The sequence below is a fragment of the Micropterus dolomieu genome, linkage group LG10 (genome assembly GCF_021292245.1).
Source record: "Micropterus dolomieu isolate WLL.071019.BEF.003 ecotype Adirondacks linkage group LG10, ASM2129224v1, whole genome shotgun sequence".
Lineage (NCBI taxonomy): Eukaryota > Metazoa > Chordata > Actinopteri > Centrarchiformes > Centrarchidae > Micropterus > Micropterus dolomieu.
Window position 1 is genome coordinate 13,708,590 of NC_060159.1, and position 17,710 is coordinate 13,726,299.

General features: G+C 41.2%; 1 protein-coding gene across 1 annotated transcript; it reads right to left on the reverse strand.

Annotated features, from left to right (window-relative positions):
- Positions 1-283: 283 nt before the first annotated feature.
- eif2b4 (eukaryotic translation initiation factor 2B, subunit 4 delta) lies at positions 284-6,462 on the reverse strand. Its single transcript, XM_046060463.1, has 13 exons — positions 6,343-6,462; positions 5,776-5,813; positions 5,490-5,670; positions 5,137-5,331; positions 4,940-5,022; positions 3,830-3,921; positions 3,589-3,703; positions 2,020-2,096; positions 1,798-1,900; positions 1,516-1,643; positions 1,108-1,285; positions 801-981; positions 284-617 (listed from the first exon to the last, which is right to left on the reverse strand). Exons 1-13 carry the CDS (start codon positions 6,362-6,364, stop codon positions 418-420), a joined length of 1,593 nt encoding a protein of 530 aa, XP_045916419.1. The 5' UTR covers positions 6,365-6,462; the 3' UTR covers positions 284-417.
- Between the last annotated feature and the right edge of the window lie 11,248 nt (positions 6,463-17,710).

A 17,710-nucleotide genomic window follows, 5' to 3' on the forward strand; every position in this document is an offset into this window, starting at 1 on the left:
CTTTATCCTGTTCAATTGATCAGGTCATTAAAAACTAGTCTAGTTTAAAATTGCATGCTGTGGTTGACAGTGAAAGCGTGTTGGGAACCACGGGGGAATTGTTCTGCTCCAAATACGAGCAATTAAATCTTCTGTTGTAAAGAAACAGTTCACAACCTGCATCTATTGAAAACTTTTGCCAATATCAAAAGAAACGACAAAACTACCCTCCTCGCCCAATTAGCCCAGGGAAACAAATCTCTGTAATGATCCATTCCTACCATAAAAACACACACGGACTCTGTTTAAAAAGCTTATGCCATTTCAGATATATATTTATTGCATGCTAAAAACACAAGATTTTGTGTTGTATGCAAGCATTCGAGTACACAAACTCCCCCATTGAAACAGCCTCTAGGCTCAGGCTGAGCAGGTTGTTCACTGGTCCACGTTTTTGACTCGCAGAACCACGGGGACTGAGGTGCATGGGATCATTCCCAGGTCTGTGATGACTAGATCCACGAAATCAGGTGGTGTCACGTCATACACCAGGTTAAGCAGGCCAAGTGAAGGCACCTTCTGCCAGTGCTCTAGCTGGGTCTTCCCTTTACGGGTCACAATTAGGTCATCGGGGTCATCTGGAAGGGACAGACGAAGATAAATCCTGACTAATTCTGACATCTTTACCAAATGTTTAGAAGGAATGGAAGGTAAAATTGAGCAAAAGCAGCATTTGAAGTGACAGTATCAAAAATCAAGTAACTTTAAAGAAACAAACACCTTCAACAGATCCAACACTCCACTGGCTGCTTTTCCCATACCTAGTTCATTGGACACGAAGGAATCTGTCTGCACCCTTTCACAAAACTTGTAGGTTTCACAACACACCAGCACAGGCACGTTAAAGGCTTTGGCCACCAGAGCTATCTGTGACGTCCCCACACGAGACATGACGTAACCGTTGGCCAGCAGCGCATGAGCACCAAGGAACACCTTTGATACCTGTGAGGTCAAAGTTCAAGGCATTATGATGACATATTTACACAAAAAGAAACGAAATGTAGCTTGCTCAAAACACAAACATTTGCCTTTACATTTCTACTTAAGCTCTGATGTGTGAATGTTTACCTCTGGAAGGATGTAAGACACGGCCGAGATAAGGACGTAGGTGCAGCTGATGCCTCTCTGGACCAGGCGCCGTAGGGCCTCCCGGCCCTCCAGTCGAGGCCTGCTGTCCACAACGATCACACGGAACTTCCTGCTCTTCTCGAAGGCTTTGCACAGGATGTGGTTGACCAGTGACGAGCTGAGCAGAGGGAGATAAAAACAGAGATGAAAATGAGAAGTGGTAATGTTTGAAGAAGAATATGTGCGTTTAAGGGGTGAGACAAGAAAAACGGAAGAGAAAGCGTTGGTGGCGGATTTTAGGTCTGGATACTTATGTGTTGCATTCATTTTACATTTATACAATTAAGCAATGCTTGGTTGCCAGTTATGACATATAAACTTTTGTTTTCCCTTGCCTCGTCAGCTTACCATCCATAAACTAGGATGACATCTCCATCACTGATCTTTTCTATGGAGTACTTGGCAATAGCTTTAGCAGCAAGTTTGATCCTCTCATCAATGTAGCACTCGATACAGTTCAGCAGCTTGCTCTTTGCCTAAACAGAGAAAGAGAGAATGCACGAGGGGGAAAGAGGTGAAAACTGAAAATCAGCAACATTAAGTCTATGGTATCTATTGAATGTGTTAGCTACAACACAGTAAGTTTATGACCCTCAGGTTAAATTATGAGAAAAACAATTATGACAATACCTCTTCTTCTTTGCACTGACTAGGAATATTGGAGATCTCTTTCTTGATGTATTTGATTGCATTACCCATGCTGGCTGAGAGAGGGCGACATTGATTCAAAAAACTGCAAGAAAAATAAGACAAAAGGAATCAATTTATGTGTTAAACTTTAAAATTGATCATTAGGACTCAGTAAAGCTATATTAGTGATGATCCAGGCCAAAATTGTAATAATTTTTGTACCTGATATAAGGTTTCAGCTTGTTGACCAAGTCTCTAGATAGCTCCTCATTTGGAGGTGTAGTATAGTCCCTTATTACCTGAGGAGAAAAAAAACATTGCTTTTAGTTGGTGTACTTTATATCTGTCTGGTGTCTAAAATAAAATCATGTCATCCTCATACTACAGAATGCAATTTCTGAAGACACTGCAGTGGGATTGCTGTCTGCTAAAAAGCCGATGCTAAGCTTTATCACTTGATAAATGGCTGGGAGATAAACTGCATTGCTGGCTTAACTTAGAATGAAGGACAAGCTGAATGAGTACGAAGAGTTGGAATAATAAGGAAAGGTATGAAGGGGGCAAAATATAGTGTAATCAATAAAAGGTGTTATGAGAGTTATAGTGTAAACTATAAAGCCTTGTGCAGACTACACGACTTTCAGCGTCGGCCGATGGCCGTGCTGTTCACACTACACAACATGCTGTCTTGTGACAGGAGTCTTGAAGTCGCTGTGGCGTTCACACTACATGACTGATCGATGACAGGGGGTCACACACTACACGAGCTGACAGCGGCTCTGTCACCCACCGCTGGTCTCCAAACCAGATTTTGCCAAGAAAACACATGTGAAATGTGAAACGGGAATTGACATGAACATACACATGAAACAGCTGTTGTTTGTTATTAAAAAGATACCGATTATAAAGACAAAAATATGGATGACAGAATGGATTAGCACATGCAGGTAGCCGGGTTCGTCTGAGCTACAGAGAGAGCTGGAGGGGAGTAAAAAGTGTTTTGCGGTGAAAAAGTAGCTGCCTGCTCTCATTGGCTGGATGTGGATGTCGAGTCTGCCGACTCTTCCAGATCTTTGGCATGCTAGATATCTGGCATACGTCGGCGATGTGGCAGTGATGTGTTGGGGAGCCGTTTTGATGCGTCGTTAAGTAGTTCACACATAACGACTGCCGACCGCAGATTGACCGCTGAGCAGCAAATCGGGCTAAAAATTGTGTGGTGTGATCTAGGCTTTATATGAACTGTACGGAGTAGGAGTTGATGTGTCGTTTAAGTGTGTAAACCATCAGCTGAGGTCTAAGCCTTACAAGCAATGCGTGTGTAAAGAAAAAAAAATAGCCATTGACATTTCTATTTTGGGACACATTTTTCTATTTTTTCATAAAAAAAGGACATATGAAGAGAGAAAATTGTGGGAGTAAGAGAATATTAAAGGCTTTTAACAACTTAACCACACCCTGTGTAAAGCATGAAAGATACAAACATAATGTCATCAATGAGCTGAGCTTTTTGAGGTTTGAACAACGGTTCTACATTGAATGGTGTCGAAGCAGTTAGGTGCCAAAAGTCTCACTAATTGTTATTGCAGTTTAAATACAACCCACAGTTTCAGAGTTAATTTTTTTTAAAACAGTAACATTGAAAGAACATTTAAGGCTATTAGGACTCTTTCATTGTACTTTATTACAAACAGAATCAAACTAATGCGTTTTTGTTGCTGTGTCTAAATACTGGAGAGAGAGGAAACACAAATGGTAAAGCACTCAGACTAAGTAGTCTGTGCTCTCTACCTGTTTGAAGGCATGCAGCAGCGCGACTGAGCGAGCATTGGATCCTGCCACAATGCCCTGTGAATACTGGAGACCCAGTCGAACAATAGCAGGATGAATCACTGTGGAGGGAATGCTGTAACAGACAAAAACACTCAGTAACAATAAGTGAGATTTAAGATATAAGATAACAAATTATTGCTACTACATAAATCAAACTCTTCTCAGACCTACTGTACTAAATGATATATTGTCAGTTTACCCGAGTTGCTGTGTTAGAGGGGCGTTGCGACTGTACTGGTGGAGATGAGAAAACAGGCTGACTTTGTAGCCGTAGTCTAACCGGAGTGGGATCTGAAATGAAGCAGATTAAAGTCCACTGCCATAAATCCCCAGTGATTCAAAGGGTAAAACTGAGATCCCACAGTCACAGAACAGCCTGGGCATAATTTAAAAGATGGCTAAGTCTGTAAGTAAAATTCAGTGTACCACAGGGACAAACAAAGGTTACTATATACTAATGAAAGGCTACTCTCAAATAAAACTCACACAGTCTTGTTTAATTTTGGCAGCAAAGAAAACATTTCTTGTGTATGACTTTGTTGTAAATACAGTATGGAGTGAAACTATAAACCTGCACAGCAACATCTCTGTGTTGTGGGTAAACACAAAGAACAAAAAAGAACATGCTACCAACTTCTCAAACAAACACATCCCGCTGACGTACCAACCTGTGTCTCCATGGCCCAAATAATATGTTTGCATGCCCAACTTTTCAACGAACGCATTGGGAGGACGATAACAATTAACAAACACAACCAAACTAGACAGATGTCAGTCGCACACACATTTAAGAAAGTCAGACCTTGACCTGCGCAGCCGCATTGTACCCTGGTGTCTGAAAGAAATGTTAGGTACAATCACATGCGGTTATGACTCATGGTTATGGGAGGTTGCAATGACTGACAGGACACCCTGCCATTTTTTTTTTCACTTTTAGAATTGTTAGTGACATTTTGAGAACTGTCTCTATACCCATAATTGGACAATGAGTGATGACAGAGGATACGTTATACTGTAACACATTATTTGCAACAAGTGCCTGATCAAACAACCAAGATCCAGGCCATTCCTTATTAATTTTAGTCATTTACCAATAAGACATCAACATGCTTTGAGTCACTGTATCTGTTCCTTACATACATATTTTCTTATTTCAGTGCATTTATTGTTACTGTGCTCAAAATTTAACCCAATGCTAACATATAAAATTTAATTGGCATTGTATTATGTCAAGGCAAGCTGTCCTGAATCAGACAAAGCATGCTTTCATGATTCAAGGTTTTTAGAGACGACACATAAAGTAGCTAACCTGTTGTCTTTCCAATTTCTTTGCCAGTTTCTTTAAAACCTCCGGGTTGTCCACCTGGACATGTTCTGGGAGCCTCTTCACCACTGAAAACGCAAGTATATAAAGGTGTGACTTTCTGCACGGTATATAATGTATAATTCAGATTGTCTATATGATGATTTTCACTATTTATGCTGACCCCCAGGCTACTACAGTACCTGGCTGCAGCTCACTAGGAGGTACTTTAGGTTTGCCCGTGGCGGCCTGCTGTCCCACATCTCCCTTCTTGCCCTGCTTGGAGGCCCTGTCAGCCTCTTGCCGAGCTCTCCGCTCAGCCTTCAACTCTGCTTTACTCTTAGCAGGCTGAGTTTCTGATGCAGGTATAGAAACTGGAGCAGGCACTGCTGAAGGAACTGGGGGGAGAAACAGCACACAGTAACGGATGCTAGTTAGAAAGAACATTTCTTTGACAAAAATAATCTGTAACTCGCTGTCAGCAGCAAGCATTTGATGCTCACTGCACAGTAATCTGCCAAGTGAGAAATAAATACAAATGTGCTTTATGTGACACCTTTCTGTGTTGTGGGTTGTGTTGGGGGCTGGGAAGCTGGAGAAGCTGAACTGACAGGCTTCTTCTCTTTCTCACTTTCCTGTGAAGCCTTGTCATCTCTTTTCTCTTTGCTTTTCTTCTGCTGTTTCTTCTCTTTCCTCAGCCGTTGCTTCTCCTCTTTGGTCAGCTCCTTGCCTTCACTCTGTCAAGCAAATATGTGGAGAAAGGGCGTCCAACGAAAACATTACAATGAAGTCAACTATGTAGTCTTATATTAGACTGTGACACAATTCAAGAACTTTCTGACCTTTGCTCGATGAATGTCACCTTTCTTGCTATGTCCATCTGTAAAACAACCATCGGATGATTATATGATTACATCAGTTTAATCACATACGTCTGTTCCTTTTTTTTTTATAAGGGGCTTTAATGACAGGGCCAGCTTTTATTTAGTAGTTAGTCCTTCAGTTTTGGTGACGCTGTTGGCTGACTACATGACACTTGCTAGGTTTGCATCATGCTAACGAAACCCGTCAGGACAGTCAGTCAACACAGGGGAAACTAAAAACAGGCCTTTTTAATTGCTCTCTTAATTTAATAAAACAAATCGAAAAGATGATGCAATAACATCGAGATGTCTGCCGTTAAACTAACGCTACACTGTCTAGCCCGGCGCAATGGTGCCGTTGACTTGCTTGCAATGCTAACGTTAGCAGCACTAGCATAAGGAAATTAACCTCGCTACAAGCCAAACCCAAAGGCCACAAAACATGAACTATAAGTGCAAGACATGTTGTTGCTGTGACCACAGCAAAGTATTCAAAATAGCTGGAAACAGTAATAAAGTCCAGCTGTTACACACTCCCGAACTCACCTGTCTCTCCACTGTCAGCCATGTTTACGATGCTGCTTCGCTTCCTCTGCAGCTGCAGAATCTACCACCCAGGCAAATGTATGTCGCCCCCTTGTGGAAAGATGTAGTGCTGGTATCACCTGTACACCAAATGGTGTTTGGTTGTAGTTCAATAACCTGGACAGCCAGTAGGTGATTTTTAATGTCCGCATCCAGTAAAAGAATAGGCATACACAAAACATGTATTAGGCATAATAACTGTTCTATTAAATAAAAATTACAATCACAATTAAAATATCAAGAATTGAGCTAAGCCTGTATGATAAGTAGCCTGTATGATAAGTAGCCAGTGTGTTTGGGCGGATGCAGTAAATTACTTTTCACAACAGGAGATGGAGGGAAAGAGAAAGTGTAGCAGCAGCATTAAATCATATCATAAAATCAGTTCAAGGTGCAACAAAAAAACCTTCTCACTGGCCTACCCTGAAAGCCACCTTAGCCTGCAGGCCACCCCATATCCTCTAGGCAACAGGTTCTCATTCCTATCCAGAAGGTGAAGAGACCATGCATTTTTTTCTGAACCAGTAACCATACCAATATTTATCAATATTATATCTTAATCAATTAATTTTACTTCTTCACCTCACTTCATACATGATAGGCTGAGTAGGGAAGTATTTTCTTTCTTGCAATTATTGTATGCAGGGTTGTCTCAAGGTGGCCATGTTAACATGGTGTTTTTAAACACCATTTCCTGCTCCAAGGAGGAAAAACTGTAGTGTTCTGTACTGTAGTGTAATCAAATTGAAGGCCATAGAATGTAATAGGGATGGTACCAATACCCAGCAACTACTTAATTGTCCCTAGCAATAATTTTGATCAAAACAATTAAATATATCCACTGTTGTCCGGGTTTTGAAAGATGTCTTCCCCCCTCAAATGTCTTGCAGTGATTTGGTCCGCTCCCTATCTTTTTCAGACCCATCAGAGACTTTATTTCTAAAGGTCTCCTGCTGGGAGATGTTTTCATTGTCCCCACCAACAGTGACACGAAATATCCACACTTGCAGGGATTTGATTTAATTAGCTTTTATCCAATTTGTGGTGAATTAATTATTTTGTTGTAGATGGTTGATTTGATTTGGTTGATGGTTTACATCTTATATTATATCTCAGCCTGGGATCATTCTACACACTTTCATAACAGCCTCCTGCTCACCAAGGTCACTTTTCTCATGTACATGAATACCTTATTCTCTTATTCATTTTATCTATAGAGGGTGTCTGTGCACACATTATAGCTATCTACACAACCTATAATCTTAGTTTATCAGTAAATTCATGCACTGCGCGGCACTTTGTATAGAGGTTACATTTATAAAACCATCTACAGTGTATCATTGTAGTTTTCAAATAGATTTCCCCTGAACCTCTGTAGCTCTGATTGTTAATTGAATCCTTACTAACTGAATGTTTTGTAACTACAAGCACCCCTTCAGCTTAGAGATTTAAATTTGGCAAGTGTTTGTGATGTCAAACACATGGTCCATACTAAATATGCAATCATTAGTTCTGTACTGTTATAATTACCATTTTGAAAGTTAGTCTACTCAACCATATAATGTACAAACGACAGAATATGCGGTTTATCACGTCAAAGAAGTAACACTTGGAAGCGTAACCCATTTTAAATACTCTCTTTTTAATTTACATTTTTTACCTCATTACCCACTTCATAATGAGTGAACGTGTGCATGGGTGACGGAAATGTGTGTGAAATATGAGTGTCAAACCCGGGACTTTAATAATAACAGGACAATTTCTTTAAATGGAGACCTCCAGACTGTCTGGTTGGCCTTCAGAAATACCTCTTGTACATTATCACCAAAAACACAAAACATCTCTCATTATAATCATTATTATTGAAGGACTCGTGCATGCTGTCCACAGTTCTGAATCCTCTGGCCTATAGACTCAGGGTGCACTGTAAGACTCTGGACTGTAGTCTAACTTTAGATAGATCTTGTCACCATGATGTACAATAAATAAACAACCTAATAGATAAGAGGAAGAAACACTATTATGAGACTAAACATTTATAACTAAATAGTTCTCCTTACTATCCATTCATCCATCCATCCATCGCCAACCGCTTATCCTACGTACAGGGTAGCGTGTTCTCCTTACTAAACTATTTTAATTTTTGGTTTGTTTGTTGGTTTGTTTACAACAAAAATGTAGGAAATGGTAAGAATATATATATAATTTTAATATACCGATAGACATATGACAAAGACTGACTACATCTATAGGGTGGGCAAAAGTCATCATAATCTAATTTTTATTACAGTCTCATCTCCCTCAACAGTTAGACAAGTTAGACTTTTGGTGGAGGTGTTTTTCGCTGAAAGTGGTATTGTGCATACTCTTTGAATCACCTGGTAATTGAGCTTTTGGTAGTGCAATGAAAAATGTTATCATCAGACTAACTATCCATAATGACTACTCATTATACTGTTCAGAATAATACTTGGGTGCAAAAAACTAGGTCAGTTATACACTTCCATTGTGTGTCTAATCAAAAACTAGAAAAACGCTACCCTTACACAGTTTCAAACGGGATTGTAGAAGGAAATCTGACTCTAGCAATACGTCCTTTAAATTTTCTTTACATTTTAGACATTTACAAGAAATTTAAATCTACCACTGAATGTTGTCAGAAACCTTTTATTAACATCCATTGTCACACAGCAAACAACAAACACCAAACTACTAAAGAAAAGACATCATCTATCATTGTCAATAAACTACCACCTCCACTAAAGTATGCAGCATACACCACAACGCCTCTGTGTCTTTGTTTCCACGCTGGGGTCTGCTGACTGAATTCACGGCGCAGTAGCTGGTTGAAGGGGACCAAACCTCACAGAAACACCTGACTTGGTTCCGTTTGACCAGCCACAGCAAGGCGTGTTGCTTCAGCTGCAAGAGGCAGAGCGAGAGAGAGCAGGACCGGTGCATGCAGTGAGCGGGGGCTGAGAGGGGAAGGTTACAGGGGTAGAGGAAATAGAAAAAGAAGGGAATGAGAGAAGAGAAAGAGCGGAAATAGGAGGTGGACATCATCTGCAAGCAGTCAGGCCGTCATGTCCTCTTCAGCCTTACCTGATGAAACACACAGAGAGAAAAAGAGGATCATCACTGAGTTACTACTGACATACCCTGCATAGTTACAAGAAGTATCTCCATGTTACCAAGCAGATAGTTTCTATTTAGAAGTTTGGGAATCCTGACAGCCAGTGACATCGTCCTATTTCCTCCCAAACCCAGCCTACGGGAGCGACCCTTCACCCTCAGTGACAGCTCCACATCCCTGCCCTCCCTCCGCTCTTCCTTTTTTGAGAGTCCTGTGGTTGCTAAAATGGGTGACAGCTGTGGTCTGTCAATCCCCCTTGACTGTCAGCCGTTGGGGCAGGGCAGGAATTTTTCAAGAAGTCCCTGAGACCCGATCAGCGTCCCTGGGAGTAATGCTAACTGTACACGTGTCTGAGGTGAAGGAGAGGGAACAGGCCCTTCACCTGTTGTCCTGCCACACACACACACACACACGCACGCACACACACGCAATTGTGAACATGTCATCCCCCTCCCATCTCATGAAACAGACAAAGGCACACTCAGACAATCGTGGTGAAGGAAGCTCCGTCTTTTATCACTGTTAAATGAAAGATAAAATCAGCCATGTCTTTTCTTCCCAGTGCGGCTGGAGCTCAAGCACCCTTGAAACCACACACTTCCTTACATTCCATAAGTGGTGTATTAATATGGGGATATAAGGAAGCATGTCCTCACAAGGGGCAACAACTGGATTCACCGCTCCTCGGACACAAGGCACCCTTTCATAGTCACAGTTGCAGAGTAGCAGGAACAACCTGGCTTAACAATGGTTAACTGTGACAGAGCGAAGAGGGATGGGGCTAAAGAAACACGTGTCGTTGGCTTTGATTATCTGCGCCGCAGACTTGTTAGAAATTCAAAGTTTTGTTTGATAGGGGCAAATTTCAAGTAAAAACTTGTTTTATATAAAGGCTAATTTTCCAACAGTTGTCTTGTAATATGAACAAAAGGTTGATCCTTCCAACACTAAAAGAAAAAATACTATCTACACTGTTTGTCCCTGATATTAAGGATTACAGAATCTAAGAGTAATATTGCTAACTACCAGCTCATGCATCTTTTTGATAGGTAGTGCCAATGTGATGCTGAATTCCCTTGTGTTTAATAGCAAGGAATATTCGGACTTCCGGCAGATTGAGGTCACAATCTGTGCTCTTTCCTAAACATTATACCATGCAAAGTCATTTTGATCCCAGCAGATGTGTAAAAATCCTCCTTTATAAAGCTGCTTTAATATCATAAATAATATTTTTAAAATTCAGCTTGAATGCACTGAAAATATTTGTTACTCACCTTTATTGAATGCGTCTCCTCTTGTGGGTTTCTTGTGGTGAGTAGCTGGAGTGGAGCTTGAGGACACACTGGGTTCAGCCAGCCTCTCCTACACTGCCTTGTGGTGACTTCCTTTAAACATCTAACCAGCGGTGTGTCAACCTGCTGCGGACCAAATGGCCATTAGAAAAGACTGGCCTATACTACTTTGATTGGACTGGGATTGCTCCTCTGAGAGACACATGTCGCCAAATTTCCTGATTCCTTCCTGAATCACACCTCAGTTTCCCCTCACCTGACGGAGGTGTCAGGCTGTGCCACGGTGTGCTGTGCCTATTGTAAATGGAAAACCACTAACAACTGGTTTGACACCTGATTTCACTCACATGGTGCTGCAAGGCAAGGAAACTAGAAGTGCTGAAAGTCTACAACATCTGAATCTAAAGGACTCAACAAAAAATAGGTGTCACTGTAAAGCCCATTTGTTGGTGTCAAATATTAACCATCTACATAAACCAACACAAAAGAAAAGCTACCTACACAACATTGTTCTGTCAAAAAGCAGAGATTTAAAAAAGGAGTTCTGAGACCAAAAACACTTTCTGTCTCTCAGACCAACCTTACGCCTTGTCCTTGGCGCTGCCCTTTCCACCAAAACTCAAACTATCCCTCTGCTTCCCGAGAACCATTCTCCAACTTCATCCTGCCCCTCTCCTCTCTTCACCTCAGCTATCCTGCAATCAACCATCCTCCTCCCAATCTGGCTGGTGGATTGTGCACACTACAGGCCTTGCAGACCGGCCTTTTCTATCCCGCCAGGAGCACCCCCCTCCAAAGCGGCCTCCCACCTGTTGGTGTCCTTTAGAAGCCCGGGCCTCTCCTGCGCCTCCTGTCCGGCCCAATCAGGGCCCTGACAGGGGGAGCCAGCCTGTGAAATCACACCTCTCAGCTGTTCACACTGGGCTCGAGACACCCTACACCCCTGCCGTTCCTCTATTCAGCCCCCACCCCACCCTGCCTCTATTTTACACCGAATGTCAATGGCTCCTTTTTGGAGAAAAAAAAAGAAAAGAGAGAAAGAGAGGGATACAGAGAAACAAGGAAGCAACTGCACGATGGGCGTGTTTTATTGGGTTTGGGGGTCCAGTCAGAACAGCAGTCACAGCGGGCCATGAGTCACAGCTGAAGCCAAGGTTGAGTTTCATCCCAGTTTGGTTCCTGCGCTCCACTTTAGCTTCATTGTATCAATAGCAGTATAGGAAAAAGTGACGTCCACTGTTGTCAAATTTTTTATGAGATGACATGATGCCTTGAGATGATTACCTTTGGGAGGTAGCCACAAAACAAATCTGCCTTACAGTCAACCAAATGTGGCAACTCCTTTGATAAATTGTAATGTAAACCTCTGTTAATGAAGCACAGTCAATGATATGTGAGGAGTGTGAATAAGTTATATGGGCGTTCTCCTGGCACCATAAAAACAAGCAATAAATTCTCCATTGGCCACAAGGTGACCATCCTGCTGCCACGACATTTACAAAACAACAATGAATGTAATGTAAGCTGCGTTTGTGTGAAGGGAACATTCTACAGAAATTGTTGAAAATGTAAAAAAAAACCACACAATCTTTCAGCTAAAAGAGTAAGTTGTTGAAACAATTTCTCATCAAACATAAAACCGCTTAGCCGGAGAATATGAGATTGTTTTCATCCCCCTAGTGGTTATTATCTAGAATCTAGAATAAGTCATTATATTGAATCAGACCATCCTTATATGACTGATTTGAAGCATCTGTGTGAGCACACAGTGACCAATTCTGTAGAGGCAACCGGGGCTTGAGCTCGGGGGTTCATTTTCCTCTACTGCAAGCACAAGCCGCTCCACTAAGGTCAACACCTGTGTTCTAAAATCAGAGCTGGGGTTGGGTGTGATAGGAACCCGGGCCTCATTCACAGAAAGCTCGAGCTCAGAGAGGGGGGCTTATATTGAAACCTAATAGCCTCGCTATTTTCGAGGCACTCGCCATCCACAAATAGCCACCCCATCGCATCTTTGTGGCTCCCGTTTTTTCTCCGCCACAGGATGTTGTCTAAATTCGACAGTTGTTCAATATTTCCCATGGCCCTGGGCCAGGGTGTATCACAAATGCAACATTTCCACTAATGTCAGCTATGCGCCAAGGCCTTGCCAGATATATCTGGGCGCTAGGAATATCAGATCACTTTTGTTGTTGAGTGGATTCTTGGTCGCTCACACCGGACACAATGGTTAAGACACAAATCATAATCCTGCTCTTCCTTTTAATGGGACAGCTGATCACTGTCACATACTGGCTCATAGCTGACACACAGATCAGCCTCTCATCTAATCATCTGTTTCTCTTTCATCATGTGTAACGCATCATGCAAAAGATCTCATCTTACTCTTTGATTCCACCCCCATCTGTCAACCCCTCTTCTGTTTTATTTATTCGAGTTCCAGTCGTCAGTCTGGTGAGCGTTTATAGATCTAATGAATCCCAAAAACAAAAGCATTCAAGGGGAGATTTCACTCCTCTACAAGTTCATCGAGTCATCAGGAAAAATTAAGCCAAAATAGGAAGACGGCGGCCAGCAGCTCAGCGGTTGTGTTGCATGTTATCTACAAATTGGGTCAGTGAGGTTATTTTTAACCCGTGTCCACATACCGGGGCCCCCGTTTGCTAATCACTTTGTTCCCCTCTGTCAAACCCATCTATCCCTTTGCCAATGTCCCACTGCTTCTGGGGAGGTCACAACACACTTTCCTTGGCAGGAGGAAATAATTTCCCTCGGGACATAAGGTTGGAGTTAGATTGACTCACCCCAGAGCAGTTTCTTCAAAAGTGGATGGCATGGGTTTCTATTGGTATAAATAAACCAGCAGCTGACACCAGAACAGGTCCTGCACATGCACGGTTCTTTGGAGGCAACTCTCTTCAGGAGCTGGAGAGGAACCTTACATTTCAATCACCTATTAGAAATCCCCGTCTGATTGACTATTTTTTTTAGATTGTTCTGTAAAGATATGACTGAAAAACATTATGATAATGATATTAATAAAAATGAAAAAAATGTGTGAGAGATATTAGTTCTCACTTGTATTTGTATTTTGTAACTGCAAGTCTATATTGATTATTGTTATTTAATCTTATTTTTCAGAAATGATCCTGTTTGTGCATGTTTTGATTTCCCACTTCCTTTGGCAACAGAGCCCGATGGAATTGAACTGAATTGAATACTGTAAATTATAAGGTTATTGTGTGTATTTGCTTCACTGAGAGACCCATATGTAAAAGTGAACCACCCGACCCTGACAAAGATAAGACAGTACCATGCTGCTGACTCATTACGTGGTCTGACTTTAATGCCACTCTCTGTCCTTCCCTGGGCACACCAGTTGCCAGGGCTGAGGTTGACACAGCTGTTGCAGGGAGCCTGGTCCCGTGTGGTGCAGCAAAGGAGCACAAAGGTCAAAGGTCTCCGGCATTTAAGCTAAAAGAGAGAACAGGTGATGGAGAGGTAACGGCAACTCACTCCCGCAATCCACAGAAGGACAGAAAGATTTAGACAGGATGCTTTGTGGTCATTAGATTTGAGAATGTAGGACTGCAAAACTACTTATGCTAATGATACAGTACAGGTCTTATAATTAAGAATCCCTATTTAGTTATTTGGTTCCAACCTAACAAACAATTTCACAATGATTTTACACCAAAAAAATCACATCTGTCTCACAACAATGGTACCATCGGGGTATTAATGATGTAGTTAAACAAAACATGGTTCCCTTAATTACATTTCAGTTTAATTCATATAGATTTCTTGGAATATGGCGCCCTAATTAGGCTCTGGTTTGTTCCTAAAGCCTCAAAAGGCGCAATGACAGGAAACACATCCTTGACTTTTCTCACCAACCAAACAATTAGGACATAAAAGGGTTCTGGGTGTTACACTGGGGTCTGTGTCCCCCTTTGAAATGGCCCTGTTGTAATGGTCAGGTGGCCTCTGAGTGACCTGGTGACAGGTGAGCTGCAATATGGTGGATTAGTATACACCAGAGTTTACAGGTCAAACAAGAGTATGTAATATTTGCTCACAAAGTAGGTAAAAGCCTGTTTAAAATGTATGTTGTGGTTGTGAAAGCCCAATTATAATCCTGCATGAGTAGAAACTGGTGAGTAGACCTCACTAGTCAATGATGATACCCACAGAGACGTTTGACTTTATTGTTATAGTATAAACATTATACAGAAAACATAATAGTTGACTAGTTTCAGCACAAACAAAGGCAGAAAGGACAGAATGTAACTTACGTGTTTATGAATAATGAAGGACAACATGGATATATTCATATAAAGATGCATACAAGCAATGTCAATCCTTTAGTGTATATTAATATGATCATGTGTGGTAACAGATGGTAAATGTTAGCAAATATTTATTAATTATTAGCAAAAAAGAGCCAAAGTTTGGAGACAGTTTTTTGTATTATTTTGTTGGGCGTGCTGACTTTATAAGAAGTTGTTGATTTCCAGAGGAAATTCCTTGATAGAATTTGTGCATTAAACTCATGTCAACAATCATTACTTTATTAAAAGGAATTTATTGTTGAAAACGTTTTTCTTACCATATATATCTAGACAAATTTGACGCATGTTCAGCGGCACGGTGTGCTGACTACAACTCTTGAAAAGCGTTGCTTCAAAATGAATTGGAATTAATTGATTGGAAGAATTTAATACGTTTTCCTACAATTACCAGTAATTAGTACCAGTACCAAAGTGCACAGTCCTTACCAAGAACCTTGTTATGTATTTGTAGTTGCATATCAGTTCAATTTAGGTGGTAAAGGAAGCTATGGGACCAGTGAAAGTGTTATCCAAATACAGTAGACTTGTAAACAGGCTCACTTACTATAAGTACAACAATGCCATATTTATATAAACTAACAGACACAGTATGCTATATTAGTCACTTCACTCTTCTCTTATTTCCAGTCCTCCACTCCTCTGGATAGTTTTAAGGAGAGGTTCACATTTTTTAAAGTACGTTGTAAATCAGTATGAATCCATGCTTATATGTTTAATGAAATCAGTTTGGTTGCTCTAACCATTCCTCACACATCAAAAGTTAGTCTGCCATCACAGGAAAATGTTCTCCCCGGTGCTATATGAAACATATTTTCACATGATCCATTACTGTGGGTCCTGGTGGATGAATGAATGTGGAGTAACCTATGGAAACCCAAGTGCCTGCGGGGGTCGTCAGTCAGCTGCCCGACTCCCCACCAAAAGGGAATGACAACTGCAGGAGAGGCAGCAGCAGCAGCAGCAGCAGCAGCAGCAGCAGCAGTGACACAGAGATGGGTTTATGGTGGTGGTGGTGGTGGTGGGGGGTTTAGCTGAATCAACCACCCAGCTAAGGATGTTTGAAGCAAGAGTCAGCAGAGATCAATTGTCTCTGTTCTGTCCATCTGGAAACCTGTTCATCCTGTTAGAACAATGCATCAGATACATAGTCTTTGAGTTCTACAAATTATGCTTATAAATGATTTGCTCCCCACTTACATCATCAGAAGAGAAAGAAGGCATCAAAGAGAATAATGAAAACGAGATCCAAAAAAACCTGATGACTCGTGCATATGTTGAACATTGGGAATATTATCACCTGGGTCACTTTTTTTCTACATAATGGTAAAAGATAATATCGCAATGGCTCAGGTGTCCATGATTTACACTGCAGAGCAGTTTTGTCTGGGTGATGACTGACAGCTTTTGTTGATACAACAACAGTTTCCTATTTAAGAGTTTACTGACTCAAACCCCCACCTTCATTCCACATTTCTACTCCCTTTTCTAGGTCATCCTGTTTCTCAAATTACACAAGACCATATACTGTATAATAATCAAGGTATCTGGCAGGTACAGTTAATAGTTACCTTTCAGATTAAATTGCACATAAAAAGCTTACAAAATAAAACGCATCATAGATTTAATCAGTGGTTCCCGACCTTTTGGGCTTGTTACCTCTTGTGACCACAAAACAAACAGTGTCTGGTTGGAGCTCCTTGTCATATTTCAGATGTCTAAGAGTTGTCGGCAGTTCCACCAGAGAGATGTTTATCCTCTAAATGGTGCATGTTCATTTATTTAAATAACTGTTCAAATTATCCAATAGTTTGCTAAAGAAAACTTAGATTAGAGAAATGTGAAGAAAAAAAAAATCACAACAGATTTGTGCAGTACAGCTTTATTTTATTTTCTTTCCCCTCCCTAAAATGATATTTATCTTGTGACCCCTTGGAGGTGCCTGACCACTAAGTTTGGAACCACTGGACTAAACTACCTAACTGTATATAAAGTCTAATTAAAACTAACCTTCAACCAGCTACAACCGCAAAATGCTACATACACATTGACATACACATGATTGATTGGGCCTGTTTTCTACAAAATATGTACTTTTACAACTTTAGCTGATAATACTTCTGTACTTTTATGTAAGAAGGATTGTGACTGTACTTCCCCCACCACTTATAATAAATGTATAATAAATAATGATAAAATATTTAGTACAAGGTTTGTACATGCTGTAGGTGCATAGGTTTTTATGTTATATCCTCAGAAATTAGCTCCACTCAACGCCTCACCCACCCGACACCCAAACTCCTCTCGTCCTCTTCATCCCCCTCATGGGTGGTAACAGCTGTGGTGTCACCACAAGTCACGTGACATGGGCAGGTGGGTGAAACCTATGTGGGACATCCATCCCCCCTTTCTTCCCTCCTATTCTCTCTCTCTGAATGTCAAATCCCACACGGACAAACACACACACACACACACACACACACACACACACACACACACACACACACACACACAACCTCCTTTTTTCAAGGGTGTGGCCATTTTGCATTACTGGA